Consider the following 16,032-nt stretch of genomic DNA (forward strand, 5'->3'; position numbering starts at 1 on the left):
TGGATATTGGGTTGTCTAAATAACTTGTCTAACCTAAATGTTATTGCTTTCCTCACCATTCATGTATTAGTCCTACCCAGGAGCAATTTAGTCTTACAGTGTGGTAATTGGAAGAGGTGTATCCTTCTACTGTTAACGTTTCAGGACTACTGTTAGCTTTTGGCAACACTTTTTTAATTGCCATTTAGCATTCCACAGAGATCCATGTGTTTGCTTGCTCCCGTCCTTACTGCTCCACTTGGTCCTCTGACCCCACTGGTTTTGCTCCCCTTTCTTGTCCCCTCTTCACAATTTGTTGTATACCATTTTTATATATTAATTTCTAAAGAGGTTTTGGTAGCTTCTAAGAGCTTCTACCCAAACGTTTTCATTTATTTTAAACAGCGCCCCTAGTGTTAGTGTTGGAAACCATTGTGATGAAGTAGTCTAGACATTGTCTGGATTGAGCACACTGATCTCCGGCTGTTCCTGGCACAACTACTCCTCCCACTGGCACTGGAGCATTTTCTTGCCTCCCAGCTGCCACCACCTCTCCTGCTTGCACATCTCACTGCACTCTCATCTGCACCTTTCCTGTACCCAACAGCAACAAGGAGAGGCAGTCAAGACATTTATTGGACAAACACAAAGGGTATCTGGAATGTTTAAAGTGTTTTTGGGGAGTCCGTTCAATGACAATTTATCAGAATGGGTCCCAAAGATAACCTCTGGAATACCCAAAGATATTGGAGTAGACGCCTCCCTCACTTATCGTGACATGCTTCATCATCAGCATCTATCCACACCCTGGTAGGATGATACCACCAGGGAAGACTCAACCAAAGACTGAAATGGAAGTTCTTAAATTAAATCTAACTGGATAACCAGGGATACAGGTGAAACCTTTGCTATTATAAATACCTACAGGTATACCCAAAGGTTTCCTTTATTCATCAGGTACCTGGGGTATAAATAAAACTTGTTCTAAGGTTTTTTATTGCATATAATTGTTGAATTTAACCTCCTGTATTTATGCCAACATGTGTCAGTCCACTCTAGGAGCCCAAACGGATCTGGGGCTTTTGTCAGGGCTGAAGGAATCTATCCCTGACAGGGTGGGTACCTTCAGCAACAAGGATGCTTGAATCCGAAGGACCAGAATGTAGGGAGGCTGAGAGGAGAGTGCCTGTAGCTTGATGACCCTACAGGAAGATGCAATTGTCATCAGAAAGTCTGTCTTGATGGTGAGCAGCCTATGAGGGCATGCATGGAACGGCTTAAAGTGGGTGCACAAAGTAAGAACAAAGTTAAGGTCCCTTTGAGGCATAACAAAGGGAGGCTGTAGGCCTTTAAGGAACCTATGTACAATAGGCGACTTGACAAGAGAAGGCTGATCTTGCAGCCGCAGAAAAGCAGAGATGGCAGATACTAACCGTTCAAAATGCCCAATGCAGAGCCCTGTTGGGCCAGAATTGGAATAAGCAAAGCAACCTGAGAAACAGAAGCAGATAGGGGATCAACCTGTTTCTCATCAAACCATGCCACAAATGTATTAAAACAGCCGGCTTATACAGTCTTGGTGGAGGTACGCCAAGCTGCCAAGATAACATCCCAGACTTCGGGTGGAAGGTCAAAGCCTGTCAGCTATTGCTGCTAAATCTCAACCCATGAAGGCAGAGGATTGACAGGTTCGGGAGGAAAACCCTCCCCTGTTACTGTGACAGAAGATCCTGCTGAAGAGGCAGCATAATCGGAGGACTAACAGCTATGCAATGCTCAATTGCTCGGAATACCAAACTCTCCAAGACCAGTTCGGAACCACAAGGGCATCTTGGGCCCAGTCGTTCCTGATTTTCTTGACAACTCTGGGCAGGAGTGGTATAGACAGAAAGGTGTACAAGAGGCCTAAGTTCCACTCGAAATGAAAAGAGTCTCTGAGCGAGAGACATCTCTGACACTCCAGCGTGAAAAACTGCTGACATTGCATGTTCACAGTGATGGTGAACAGATCTAACCAAGGCTCTCCCCACTGCTGAAAGAAACCTTGAACTACCTCTGGGTGGACACATCATTTGTTATCCTCTAGGCATCTTTGTCTGAGTTTGTCTGCCATGGCATTTCGATAGCCTGCAAGGTTTTGAACCACCAGGGATGTGCCCTGTTGTTCCAGCCATGTCTAGAGGCACAGGGACTCTTGACAAGGTGTCCATGAACCCACCCCAACCTTGTTTGTTGCAGTATCACATGGGGGTGGTGTTACCAGTGAACACCTGCACCAGCCTTTCCTTGATGGAGGGTCAAAAGACTTTCAATGACAGTCGGATTGCTCACATGTCCAAGAGGTTGATGTAGAATCTGGATTCCACTGGAGACCAGAGGATTCTGATCTCCAACTCTTTCAGATGACCAACCCATCCCAGGAGTGACGCATCTGTCACCACTGTCATATCTGGTTGCGGAAGGTAGAGGGGTCTGCCGCACACCAAATAGTGGTTCATTAACCATTACTGCAGATCTTTTGAAGTGCCATCCGAGATCTGCCCATGTAGGAGATATTCCCCTAATTCTGTGCCCACCTAAACACCAGGTCCCGCTGTAGAGCCCACATTGCCAGAGGGCATGTGTCACAAGCAGGATGCAATAGACCAGGATGCCCAGCAGTCTCAGTCAGTCTCACAGAAACCCATGATAGAGGCTGAAACATCAGTATCATAGCCTGAATATCCCTGACTCACAATTTGCGAGGATGATCCTGAAACTGCACTGTGTCCAGAACAGATCTGATGAAAGGGAGCATCTGATAAGGGGTCAGATATGACTTCGGCACATTTATAGTGAAACCCAACAGCAGCTCTGCCGTAGTCTGGAGGTGGGAGACGACCACCTGGGGTGAGTTTGCCTGCAACAGCCAGTCATCGAGATGGATGCAGGCTGGCATCTCTAATCTCAGCAGATGATCTGCAACCACCGCCATCACCTCGATGAACACCTGAGCAGAGTTGGTATGGCCAAAAGGGAGCAATGTGAACTGAAGGTGCTCGTAGCCTATCGTGAACTGCAGGTAATGTCTGTGGACAGGCAGGATGGGAATGTGTAAGTATTCGTCCCTGTTGGACTTGGCCCTTTTTGCAGGGTCATCTCTAAACTTTCTGCCTTTCTCCTAGCCTTTTTTCTGACATGGTGTTGGTGGTTCTAGGACTCTGGGCACTTTAGCACTGCTGTCCAGTGTAAAGTCCGTGTGCTCTCTGTGTTAAATATGGTAAGATTGGTCTACACCTGTTTGGCCTATTTAATTTACCTGTCAGTCCCTTGTAAAGTGGTATCTCATACCCAGGGCTGGTAAATTAAATGCTACTGGTGGGCTTGCAGCGCTGATTGCGCCACCCACCAAAGTAGCCTTTCAAACCTATCCCAGGCCTCTGCTATTGCAGGGCCTGTGTACGCAGTGTTACTGCCGCTATGACGTGGCACCTAAAGTGTGTGCCATGTCCGTGACCCCCCTTTTACTGCATGTCAGTCACCCCTAAGGTAGGCCCTAGCTAGCCCATTAGGCAGGGTGCATTGTAGGTAAAAGATAGGACATGTACCTTAAGTGTGTGACATATCCTGGTAGTGACAAACAGCCATTTTGGTTTCTCACAACTGTGGGGCTGCCCTCCCATAGGAATGCATTGGGGATTCCATGATAAGTGTTTCAGTGGTAATTCCTGATATGAGAGGTGCAGCGTTGTCAAGTTTGGTAAGTTTGGAATAGTGATAATAAATGCTACGCAATGGTGTGCGCAGATTTATTATAACTATTTTACAAATGACACTTTTAGAAGTTGGCATTTTTTGTGGGCTATGTGTCTGCCTGCCTGATGTGAATTGCACATCTGGCTTGTGAGTGACAGGGGCTGGTGAGGTGTGTGTGGCTCCAGGAGGGGCAGGGTGAGTCAGCGCTAGGCTGAATGGGACATCTGCATTTGGAGTGGTGGGAGTAGAAGTCCCTGGTCCCTGAATAGAATTGTGTCTGCCCTAGTGAATGCTGGCTCCACCCCCCTGTGGTGTGTCTGATGACGAGCCCCCACCTAACAATGGAGGAGAGGAGCCCTGTCAACAGAGTGCTCCAACCCCCCCTGAGCCAGTTGCATCTGGTACCCACAAGCCCTGTGCTGACGCAGACAAAGGGAAATGGAGTATAAGTGTAGGAGCTGTGACCCCATGATTTTTAGCTAGTTCCTGTGCTTGTTCTGATGCTGGGGGCTGCTGCTGGGCTCCAGGAGGAACTGCCACAAAGGACTGCCCCCCCCCTGCTGGAGGTCCCTGTGTGCTCTCCTGCTTGAGCCCGGCCCTGTGTGCTCTCCTGCTTGAGCCCAGCCTTGTGCCCCCTGACCTTTGCCTTGGACTTAGCGTCTCATGGAGCGCTATCTTCCTACTGCTGAGGAGAGCGCTTGTGTGTTTGATCTGCAGCACTGGGCTGTGATGTGGGATTCCCCAGCATTTTTGGCGCTTCTGCAGCAGAGCGGGAGCCCACCCAGCACTGTCGCTGCTGAAAAAGAGCAGGTGCCCACCCCGCATTGCCAATGTTTTTGTGTGCCTACTGGAGCCTACCCCGCATTGTGGTTTATTTCCAACGGGAGCCTACCCGATATTGCCACGAGAACAGAGAAGCCGCCGGCTGCCGCGATCAGGCGGCGAAACAGGAAGTCAGGCATCCTGAAAGCCTGATCTTGGGCGGGCCGACCTGCAAGGTCGGAAGCAGAAAGAGCCGGAAGTCGGGCGAGACGAGCAGATGGAGAGCGCGCTCCGTGTCCGACTCCAGCCACAGCCGCCCAGAGCATCGTGGGCGTCCCACCGAAGTCCCGGTCCCAGGAAGGGGGACCGGGCGAAAGGAGACAGACAGCACAGCACTAGAGGCAAGGCGGAGCTCCATTGTGGTGAGGAGAGCCCCGCGTGCCTCTGAAGCCCGGAGGAGTGGAGAGAAGCCTGCAAGGTCACGGTGAGTGGGGCCGATCGGGAGGCAGCGTTTCTTTTTTTTATGTTAAAGAGCCCAGGGGGGCTCACACAGGCATTGCTAGTGCCAGTCGGGGAACATTGTCGGTGCCCGTTGCTGCTACAGCGCCTGACAGTGGGCAGCTGCAAATTTGGGGGCAATCTTGGCTACACCAAGGAACATTGTCGGTGCCTGGAGCCGCGTCGGTGCTCCCTGGGGGCCCCGTAGTCCCAGTGCTTGTTTGGTTCCCTCAGCTGCGCCGCCATAGCGGGCAGCTGCAACATGGGGCAAAGTTATTTACAGAGCCCCAGAGTGGGGCTCACCAGGCACAGTAGTGCCAGTGCCATTTTGCCTAGGTGAGAAAGGGGGTGAGTGCACCCCATGCCCCAATGAGGTGCGCACTTTGCTTTAGCTGCATAGGCAGCAAGAGGGCCAGTGGGAAGGTCCTAGGATTAAGCCCTGACTTTGCGGGACATAGGGCATTTGAGCCGCAGTGAGAGGCCAGTTGGCCTGGGGTACTCTATGTGATGGTGGAAAGGGCGCAAGGCCCTAAGGTGATGTATGCACCTTGTAGTATTCCCCGTGTCTCTAAAGCTAGAGCAGGCGGCCGTTCATTTCGGAACCTGGCGGCCAAACTCTGGAACTCTCTGCCTGTCTCTATCAGAGTAATTCAGAAGCACCTGGCCATTCGTAAAGCCATAAAGACCTGGCTTTTTTTCTCTGGCTCTGTTAAATTAACATCTCTTTAGCTAACATCTTGCTTCTGTCTCCTGGGCGCTTGTCTCGGTTGGGGGTCACGCTGGGAGGCCCCGTAGCTGGGGCAGCCATGCGCGTTACAAATCGGACTAATTATAATAATAATAGTAGTGTCACTGTGGTGCACTACTGAGTCCCTGCCTAATATGTTTATCTTAGGAGGTGGTTGCATAATGTGTTTATTCTAATAAGGTTTGGGCCTAATGTGTTTTATGCCTAATGTGATAATCCCGAGGTCATTAGTTACTGGTTGTGTTTTAGATTTACTTACCTGTTCTGTTAGTTCTGACCATGGCCCGATTGGCCTGGTCCTGCATATAGTCCCCTGTGAATATTGCCAGTGCCAGTTGGCACAGTGTAATTGTGTGATTATGTTTCTAATGTGATTATGATAATACAAAGGCTATTTTTTATATAACCTTGTGTGGAGTTTCTTTTGTAGTGTGCCTAGTGTGTTGCTACTGTGTGTGTGTTGCGCAAACGCTTTACATATTGCCTCTGGGATAAGCCTGACTGCTCGTGCCAAGCTACTAAGGGGGTGAGCATGGGTTATCATCAGTGTGTAACTCCCTTGCCCTGACTAGAGTGGTGGTTTCTACTTGGCTTTGGCGCAAGCCTTAGCCAACCAGAAATCAGATTTCTAACAGTCCCTTAAGTCCAAAGCAACCTTTCCCGGCAGACAGGACTTCAGCTAGTATTAGCATTTTGAATTTCTCCTTTTTCAGGAAGAAATTGAGAGGGAGCAGGTCTACCATAGGACAAAGACCTCCGTCCTTCTTGGGCACCAGAAAGTAGTGGGAATAGCCACCACTAACTACTTCTGCTGTTGGCACCCTCACTATGGTTCCCTTGGCCAAGAGAGCAGCCACTTCCTGGTGGAGTAAGGAAAGATGGTCCTCCGTCAACCTGTAGTAAGTGGTTGGCATGAGTAAAGAGGTGGTCATGATGGGGAGGGAGTAGCACTGTTGGACAATTTACAGAACCTGGCATTTGGATAGTATTGACCTCCAGTGGAGCAGGTGATGGCGTATTCTGCCTCCCACTGATTTCCCATGATGGCTGGAGGACAAACTAAAGTGGCTTGAGGGCTGCAGCTCCCGGGGGAGAGGTGGACTGGCATAAGCTCTGGCTGCTTGGCCCCTGCATCTGTGGGTACAGAGTCCCTGGCCATGCATGGGATGGGAAGCTTGGGCGCCATGGTGGCTTGGCGAGTAGAGATGTGGCTGGAAGCCCCTTAAATGGTAATGAAAGGAGGGAAAGGTGGACTGGGGCATCAAACGGCATGTCCATAAGTGAAGCCTGGACATCCCCTGAAAAGCCAGTTGTCCTCAGCCAGGCGTGGCACTGCGAGGCCACAGACGAAGAAACTGCTTTGCCTAGTGAGTCAGTTGGTTTTTTAACTTAGCTGCATCTCTCCTGTTAGCCATAGCTTGGGAGAGCATGGTCTGGGCCTCCTCTGGGACCATAGGCAACACCTGCTCAACCGAATTCCAGAGCGATTGGGAGAAACACCCCAAAATGCACATGGTGTTCACTGACCACAGTGCCAGGCTGGTGGAAGAAAACATTATCTTGCCCAAGCTGCCCAGTCTTTTGGATTCCATATCTGGTAGGGAGGCAAGCTAATGCACCAGGATTTACTCCTAGGTAGAGACTTGGACCATTAAGTTCTCTGGGGTTGGGTGAGGAAATTGGGGTCCCCTGGGATGGGGTAATGGTGGCAGGCAATTGTTCTGTTCACAGGCGCCCCTGTGAAGGGCTTGCACCAGGCCCCACGCAGGATGTACTTGAGGGCTTCATTAAATGGGAGAAGCAGTTCCAAAGGAGTGACCCCCGGATGAAGTACATCCATCAAGACATTAGTCTTGACTGCTATTAAGGGCAGCTTAAGGTGGAGGACCTTGGCGCCCCTCTTTCTCACTATAGCAAATAAGGCTCCCTCCCTCCATAGCTACTATAGGAGGAAAGACAAAACCAGTATCTGGGGAGGTATCCAGTCCACTGCCCTCTGCCAAATCCTCACACCAATTGCCCTCATTTGGGTCGAGGGACTGGTAATCATAAGAGTCCAGAGGCCCCTCCCAATCTTCCCCAGGTCCAAGCCCATAGGAATAGGGCTCTGGCACTGGCCTGGAGGGAATGGCTCCAGTCGGCGCCGGAGTCGGCATTGAACAACGCCCATCCGGCTCTGTGTCGGAGCCGGGGACTCACCACTGGAGGCATCAGTAGTGTCGGCAGCTGGGTCGGTGGCGGAGAAAGTTGAGGTGTCTAGACCAGCCCCGGTCCAGATCCATCTGTGGATCCAAGGGTTCTAACTGGCGTTGAGGGTGAACCCGCCAGAAGAAGACCAGTAGGGGCCCCTCCCAAACCTGCAGGGCCCGAAGGCACTCCAGCAGAGACAGGACAGAATGGGACGACTTTGACTGCGATGAAGATTGATGACTCCATGACCAATCCCGGGACCCTCCTCTTGACCGGGATCAAGACCATTACAGCGTTGCAGATTGAGCGGCAAGGAGTTTGAGGGATCGCTCCCTTAAGGCCTTTGGGTGTACGGCATGACAATCTGGTCTTGGTGTAGTGGTCACACTTGAGGCACAAAAGACAGACGAAGTGTGGGTCCGTTGCCAAATTTTGTCAGTGCCAAGCACTGGAGGGCTTGAATCCAACGTTCCTAGTTGACATACCTGTCACACCAGGATGCAAGTGTCAAAAAAGTTTGGACATAAAGACCGTCAAAAAGCGAATGATTGTAGCTCGCTCTGGATCTGCTCTGACACGTGCAGAAAGAAAAGAACTGATGTGAGCACACTGGGGTGACGGCTATATAGGCACCATACACGTCCCATCCGGCACAGACAACGCAGATGTCATGCAGAGCTGAATGCACCACCTACCGGTGTGCAGGGGTACTGCTCACTTAAAATTTCCAGATACAGTCTGATGCCTGGGGATAATTCTAAGGTAAGGAATAAGCAGCTAGAAGTCTCTATATGAACACATTTGTGTGGGGATGCCTTCTGAGGGGGGCATAATACAACACTTCCTTTGGTTATGGCTTCTTACTTGAACTGGCTTTCTCATTCACTGAGACAATAGAGGCAAATAAAAGGGGAATGAGGTGAAGCGGGTCCAGGCAGTTGCCTGATTCTAAGACTGGAGCAAGTATTTAGTATTGCTTGCAATATCTTGCAGTTCAAAAACCCCCACAATTGTGAAATAATACACCTTCATAAGAAATCATGGCAATATGGTTATATTTCTTCTTCAGCAAAACCAGAAGCAATAACGGGGCGCTCATATACAATTCATCTCAGTGCTTCATTTGTTAAACAATAAGTGCCGGGGCTCGAAGGTTTCTCAGAAGCTTGCAGCCGGCACTACAAATGTCAGCGGTGCTGAATACCAAGGCTGTATGGTCATGTCACTATCATTGACCGACAGACACTCCCTGCCCCCTTGTCTCATTCTTGCAGGTTCTTTTGATCTGTACTTTCTCCCTTTGTCACTGTTTTTCCATATTTCTCTTTATCTTTCTTACCCCTTTTGTGTTTTTCTGTCTCTTACTCTGGGTAAAAATCTGATTAGGAAACATAAGTGCCGGCATCTGAAAAGTGCCAGAGGCCCTACCTGCAACCACCGGCTCGAATTAGACACTGCTTCCTATATCACAAATGTTATGCATGTCCCCCTCACACTCTTTTGAGTGTCCTCCCTCTACTCGCTCTTCCTCTGTACACCCCACCCATACATCAAAGCCCTCCCATTCCACATAGTATGCTGTATGAAGTGACGTACAAATTAAAAAAAATCGTATTAACTCATGTTCTTCAAAGGAAACCCCATACAGCCTGTTTCATGTAGCCAAGAATATTCTGTGCGGTCAGGAGTAAACATGTAAAACCCCTAGGCTGCCTCCATATTAATGTAATGTAATGTAAACTTGAATTAGAGAGGGCAACTAATGCCCAGGAGAATGGGCTCCTAGGTGCTGAAACCTGACAAAAGAAAACATATGAGACTGCCTGTGAAAAACCATGTTTTCATTTTTTTGTGAACTATCATCTGGGTCGGTAAGGTTCTAAGCGCAGGCGGGAGTTGTCTCTGTATTAATCCCAAACTATCAATTAATGACTGTGTTTCATGAGAGGGGGATTTGAATAAGTCACTGACGTGATTTGAAACAACGCACAGCCCTTAACTACCTATCGCCCATCTCTGCCATAAACCTAAGACACCTGCAAACTGTAAAAAAAAAACGCAATTACAACACACTTGCTTTACATTCCCGAAATTTAAAAAAAGTGTATCCAAACACATTCAAAGACATGGTTTACTGCTTTCTGGGGCCAGAGTAAGAGCCATTAGACATGATCCAATCATACGTCATGCACATTGCACAACCATCTGAAAAACTCAAACTTTTCTTCTTAAACACACACTGGAGAAAGAATAGCTGATATCTTCTTGACTTTTCAATAACCAGTAACTAGGAGGGAGCATTCAAAATCTGCTAAAATCATAGACAGCATGCAAACTACTAAAGTCGTCTCCGTTCTGGTGCAAACTTTATTTTTCACTTTCTTAGTTTTCATTCACATGCCTAACATTGCCAGCTACTATGTCAGAACAATAAATAAAAAATAGGAAAATAGCTACCAATACCATGCAAAATAACGCCTAGGTGTGCTTGTGCATCAGCAGCCATCGAAGAATGGGATTTCTTTAACAGAAAACCTATTGCAAAATTGTCATACATACAAGAGCATTTTTCATGATGCATTCGTTCAGGTGTAGCAGCAAATAAAAAAGGTAATGGCGAAGTCTAAAGTCCAGCCCCGTTGGCTTTTCCAATGCTTGTTTTACATTTTAAACTTTGAAAATGTAGCTTTAGATTTGAAAATATTCCATAAAATAATGCGGAAAACAACCCTACTCCTTTCTAACACACATTTTTAGTAAAGTACGATTTGTAAAACAACATTTTTAAACAATTAGACAAATATAAAAGTACATATTTTGACAGCCAACAGTGAACACATTTTTTCTTACCCTGCCTTTTGAAATAGCTTTACAGGCCATCTTGATAAGGAGATATGACCAAAAGGAGTGCAAAACTTGAAGTAGTAAGAGTAAGAAGTTAAAGACCCACCACGAAGGATATGGGCCAACAATTTCCCAACTTTCAAATAAAGTAGTGTTTAATACCCTGATGAAAAGAAAAAACACAATTATTAGGTTCAGTTGATACACACAATTCAAAATCACACCATCGTTAAATAACATTCGAAAATGTAGCTTTCATATTTTTTAAAGTCTCGGATTAGTGGATTTCTTTGTCAGGATTTCATTTATTCTGTGAAGGCGTTCTAGAATATCAGTTGAACAGGGTGACAGCGGAAGTGTATTGAATTTACAAATGTTTTTCATAGGTCAACTCCTACACTGTATCCTGCATAATCTTAGTTTCGGGTGTTATATCTTCTCTACAAATATTCACTTTGTATTGTTTTTGTATTTGATCATCCATTGCTTGTGCTACTGAGATAGTACAACAGTTAAACATGTTTACAAATATAATTTAGACATACATATTATTGGATTCCTCTGGCTTCGCGGAATACAAGCATAATGTACTATGATGAACAAGTGCATAATTTCTGGGTTACGATCTTTTTTTAATTAAAATGTTACTATGCCCCAAGCAGGCTTTTGATCTATAACTAATTTTCTTTTTGGCTCAGGTGAAATCACCTCAGCACAATCTTCGAAAGAACCCAATAAAGCCTCAGGTCACATTTGTTGGAAATTGTGTTACTGGTTGAGGGGAGTGGAACCCTTCTCCAGCAGAAACCACAATTCCTGACAGGGTGAAGTCACAAGCAACCCCATATTAACTTGTGCTTAACCCTTTGCCAGGATGGCACGAAAGCAGTTAGGCTTAACGTAGAGTAAGGTATTTATGCACAAGTTCAAGCAGTAATAAAGTGGAAACACAACACAAGAAACATCCCACACCAGTTTAGGATAATAGAGTGAAACTTTATAAATTATTTGACACCAAAATGACAAAAATCAAATCAGTTGAACCCGAGATATGTAATTTGAAAGATTCAAGTGAAAATAACACCTACAAGCACAAAAAGCCAACTGTGCTTATCTGATCGTGCCGGACTGGGACAAAGTCACAAGTTCAGGCAGACCTGATAGAGCATGGGTCGGATACAAGGACCAAGGTAGGCCCGCTGACCAAAGCACCTTAAATCCTGGTTTGTGGAGCACTGCAAGATCCAGTGTCTAACCAGTGCGGTTACAAAGAAGCTGCGGGGCTGCAATGCTGAGCCCTGTGATGTCATTGGGAATGCCTTAGATGAGGGGCTTGCGATGTAAAGGACTGCGCTGAGGATGCATTGCGCAGCTGCGGTTCCAAGAATGTGTTGTGCTGCTGCAGTTCTGAAGCAGCTGTGCAGAGAAGCATCAAGCTGCGTAGGTTCTGCTTACAGAACAACAGCTGGGTTGACAGAACACCTTCAGGCCCAATTCAAGGATTTAGGACTGGGGTGGAACTGCAGCCGGAAAAGTTCAGGTGATGGGTTAAAGGTGGTTGGAGCCTTATCTGTCCCTGAGGTCTGACCAGGAGGCCAGTCAACTATCCTCGGAGTCACTCTGATGGTCGTGGGTTCAAGATGCAGGTCCAGTCCTTTCATTAAAGCAGCAGGGCAACAAACAGAGTAGCCCTTCTCGTAGAGCACCACAGAAGTCTTCTAAGCCTTTCACAAATCCAGAGGCATACTGAAGAGTTGGATATGAGGGTCTATCATTTATACCTAGTGCCAATTTTAAAGTAGAAGAAGGTTCTGGAGGTTTCCACCCCCAGAGAGTCATGAACTTTCCTGCCTCCCTGTCTAGGCACCAGCTTGCCTGGTGTCACAAAAGACTAATGTCAAAACCTCTGTGAGTGTGCTCAGAGCCTATGTAATGTGCAAGTATGCTAGAAGATAGCCCCTCCCCCTCAAGTCAGAGATGGCCCATCCTGCCAACATGTGATTACGCTCTGTCCCACTGTCTGGGAACAATACACAAAGACCAACTGCCAGCTGCACCTAGTCATGTGACTCAGGATACAGCCAGCAGGCACCAACTACTGGCAGCAGTAGAATGACAACTTTCTAAAAGTGGCATTTTCTGAATTCTGACTTAAACTCCGACTATACAATTAAGGAGGGTTTTAAATTAAAATTCTTTAAATGCCAAACTCAACATTCGTTCTTGCTCCAAATTGAAAGTTAGGACTTTTTAAATTTAATACGGTAATCCAATTTTATCCTATGGGAGAGGTAGGTCTTGCAGTACTGAAAACGAATTTAAGAGATTTTCAAAACCAGGACATGTAAAAGTTAAAAGTACATGTCCTAATTTTTAAATACACTGCACCCTGCCCTATGGGCTGTTTAGAACCTACCCTGGGTTAACTTATATGTATTAAAATGGAAGGTTTAGACCTGGCAAAAATAGAAGTTTAAAAATGTATGCAGGTGGCAGTCGCAGGCCTGAGACCTATATAAAAGGCTACTTAAGTGGGTGCCACAATCAGTGCTGCAGGCCCACTAGTAGCATTTAATTTAGAGGCCCTGGGTACAGGTAGTACTACTTTACTACGGACTTGCAAGTAAATTAAATGTGGCGATTGTGTATCGGCCAATTTCACCATGTTTAAAGGAGAGAGCACACACACTTTAGCAATGCTTAGCAGTGGTAAGGTGCACTGAGTCCTAAGGCCAACAAAAAACAAGATCAGCAAAAATGTAGGAGTAAGGCCAAAAGTCTGGGGGAAGACAACCCTAAGGAAGACAGGTCTAACATGTGTACTCCCCACCTGAAAGTGGGGAGAACTACCCAACCTTCTGGGAATTCACCTCATTAAGGCAGAAGGACCTAGAGAGACCATCAACACAGGCATGGTCTGCCCAAGGACGGTGTTCCATCAAAAAGTCAATTACCTGTAGGGAGATGGACCCCCTCAACATCTTGGGATTCTTACTCCTCATTTGCATAAGGCATGTGAGAGGCCTGTGGTCTCTCTGAATCTGGACATGAGTACCGAAGAGGTATGGTCTCAGCTTCTTCTATGACCAGACCATAGCAAAGGCCTCCTCTCAATTGCACTCTACCTCTGTTCCTGGGGAAGTAACCTCCTACTAAAGCTACAGGTTGCTATAGGTCCTCCTCATTTAACTGTGCTAAGACAGCCCCTACACCATGCTCTGAATCTTCTGTCTGCACAAGGAACTCCTTGGAGAAATTAGTAGTCTTGAGTACAGGCGCCGCAGACATTGCTCCCCTGACAGAGTGAAAGGCTTTCTGATAGGCTTCTGTCCAAATCACCTTCTTGGGCTGCTTCTTTTAAGTCAGCTCAGTAAACAGGATAACAATGGTGCCATAACCCTTAACAGACCTCATGTAATATTCAGTGATACCCAGGAAGGGACTCACCTAAGTCTGTCTTTTGGGGTGTAACCAGGCTATGATAGTCTCAATCTTGGCCTAGAGGGCTGCACCTTGCCCCTGCCCACCATGTGGCCCAGATATACCACAGTACCCTGCTCTATCTGGTAGTTACTGGCCTTGATAGACAGGCCTGCCTGCTGCAGGGCCTGAACTACCAGCTGGAGGTGGCACAGCTGTTCCTCCCAGCTGGAGCTATAGACAGATATGTCATCTAGGTAGGCAGCACAGAATGCCTCCTTCCCAGCCAGGACCCTGTTCATCAATGTCTGAAAGGTAGCGAGGGCATTCTTTAAAATGAAGGGGATCACCCTGATAAGGAAGTGGCCTCTGGGGTCAAGAATGCAGACCTCTCCTTTGCACCCTAAGTAAGAGCAATCTGCCAGTACACCGAGGTGAGATCAAAGGTAATGAGGAACTTGACAGCACACAGTCTGTTTATGAGGACATCAGCTTGGGGATGGGGTGGGTGTCAGTCTTAGCGACAGAATGGAGTCCTTAGTGTCCATACAAAACCTAAGTTCTAGGGTGGTGCTCTGTGGGGCAGCCTCGAGTACGAGCAACACTTAGCTGGACGAGGGTCTGTTGTAGGGCTCAATCATGACTAATGTCAGCATTTTGGAGGCCTTTTTCTTGATGCTAGATCTTACCTTGTCCCACAGCCTGTATATTTTGTTCCTAAATGGCATACTGTCTCCAGCATCCATGTTGTGGGCAAACACATGTGTATATCCAGGGGTGAGGGAGAACAGAGAAGAAAACTGCCCAAGTACCTGGAAAGTGTCATTCTGCTGTTCTGGGTTCAGAGAAGGGGAGGGGTTAACACCCTCTACTAACCCATCGTGCTCCTGGGTAGATAGGTCAGGGAGAGATTCAATTTCATCTTCCACTCTGTCATCTGTCACCAAGAGCATGATGACTTCAGACCTCATAAAGTCTTGTTTGAGGAAGTTTATGTGGAGAAACCTTAAGGGGTTTCTAGAGGACTTGAGATCCACCAGGTAGGTGGCATTACCCTTCTGCTCCTTCATCTCACATGGACCTGTTGAATGATCTTGGAAAGCTCAGGGCTCCACAGGTTCCATGACACTCACCTTCTGGCCAGGTCCAAAATAAACCAGTGGCCTTTTGGTCCTACTAGATTTCATTATGTCTTGACTGGCCTCAATATTGTCCTTAGCCTTTTTCCAAAAGTGTTGCATATGGTTACTGACAGTCAGCACATAGCCGGGTACATTCTGAGGGGGTTTCTGGGGAGCTAGCCTCACACCCTCTCTCACAAGGCTGAGAGGCCCCTTAACAGAGTGACCACAGAGCAGTTTAATCAGCTAAACCCAATGCCCTTCTGCGCTACCTCCCTTTAGGCGAACAGCAAGAGGACACCTCACTACAGCCCCCTGGGTTCAGGCTAGCCGAATATCATACCCTTCAAGGTCTTGTTGAAACCCTCAACAAGCCCATTGGTTTGAGGGTGGTAAGGTGTGGAGAGCTTGTAGGTTACCCTACTCTTATCCTATATGGACTTCAGCCGCCTCTATCAGACACTACCTCCTTAGGGAACACCACACAAGTAGAAATTCCCATCAGGGCCCTAGCCACCACAGGTACAATCATCAACCTTAGTCGGATGGCTTCTGGGTACCGTGTGGCATGGTCTACCAAGACCAGGATGAACCTTTTGCCCAAGGCTGTCTTGGGGTCAAAGGGACCAACAATGTCAAAGCCCACCGCTTCAAAGAGTTTGCCAACAACAGCCAAAGAAACCAGGGGAGCCTTCAGTTTCTCCCCTGCTTTCCTGCTGGCCTGGCAGCTGTACA

The 16,032-nt window shown here is 47.4% G+C and overlaps 1 protein-coding gene across 1 annotated transcript in view; it reads right to left on the bottom strand.

Moving 5' to 3' along the window:
* CERS6 (ceramide synthase 6) overlaps window positions 1-16,032 on the bottom strand; it is a 513,016-nt gene that overhangs the window by 40,233 nt on the left and 456,751 nt on the right. The window contains exon 9 of the mRNA XM_085646218.1: window positions 10,763-10,919. Within this exon, the coding sequence (XP_085502344.1) occupies window positions 10,763-10,919 (157 nt within the window). The remainder of the gene's footprint in view (window positions 1-10,762; window positions 10,920-16,032) is intronic.

Source organism: Triturus cristatus, chromosome 3_1 (genome assembly GCF_964204655.1).
Source record: "Triturus cristatus chromosome 3_1, aTriCri1.1, whole genome shotgun sequence".
Lineage (NCBI taxonomy): Eukaryota > Metazoa > Chordata > Amphibia > Caudata > Salamandridae > Triturus > Triturus cristatus.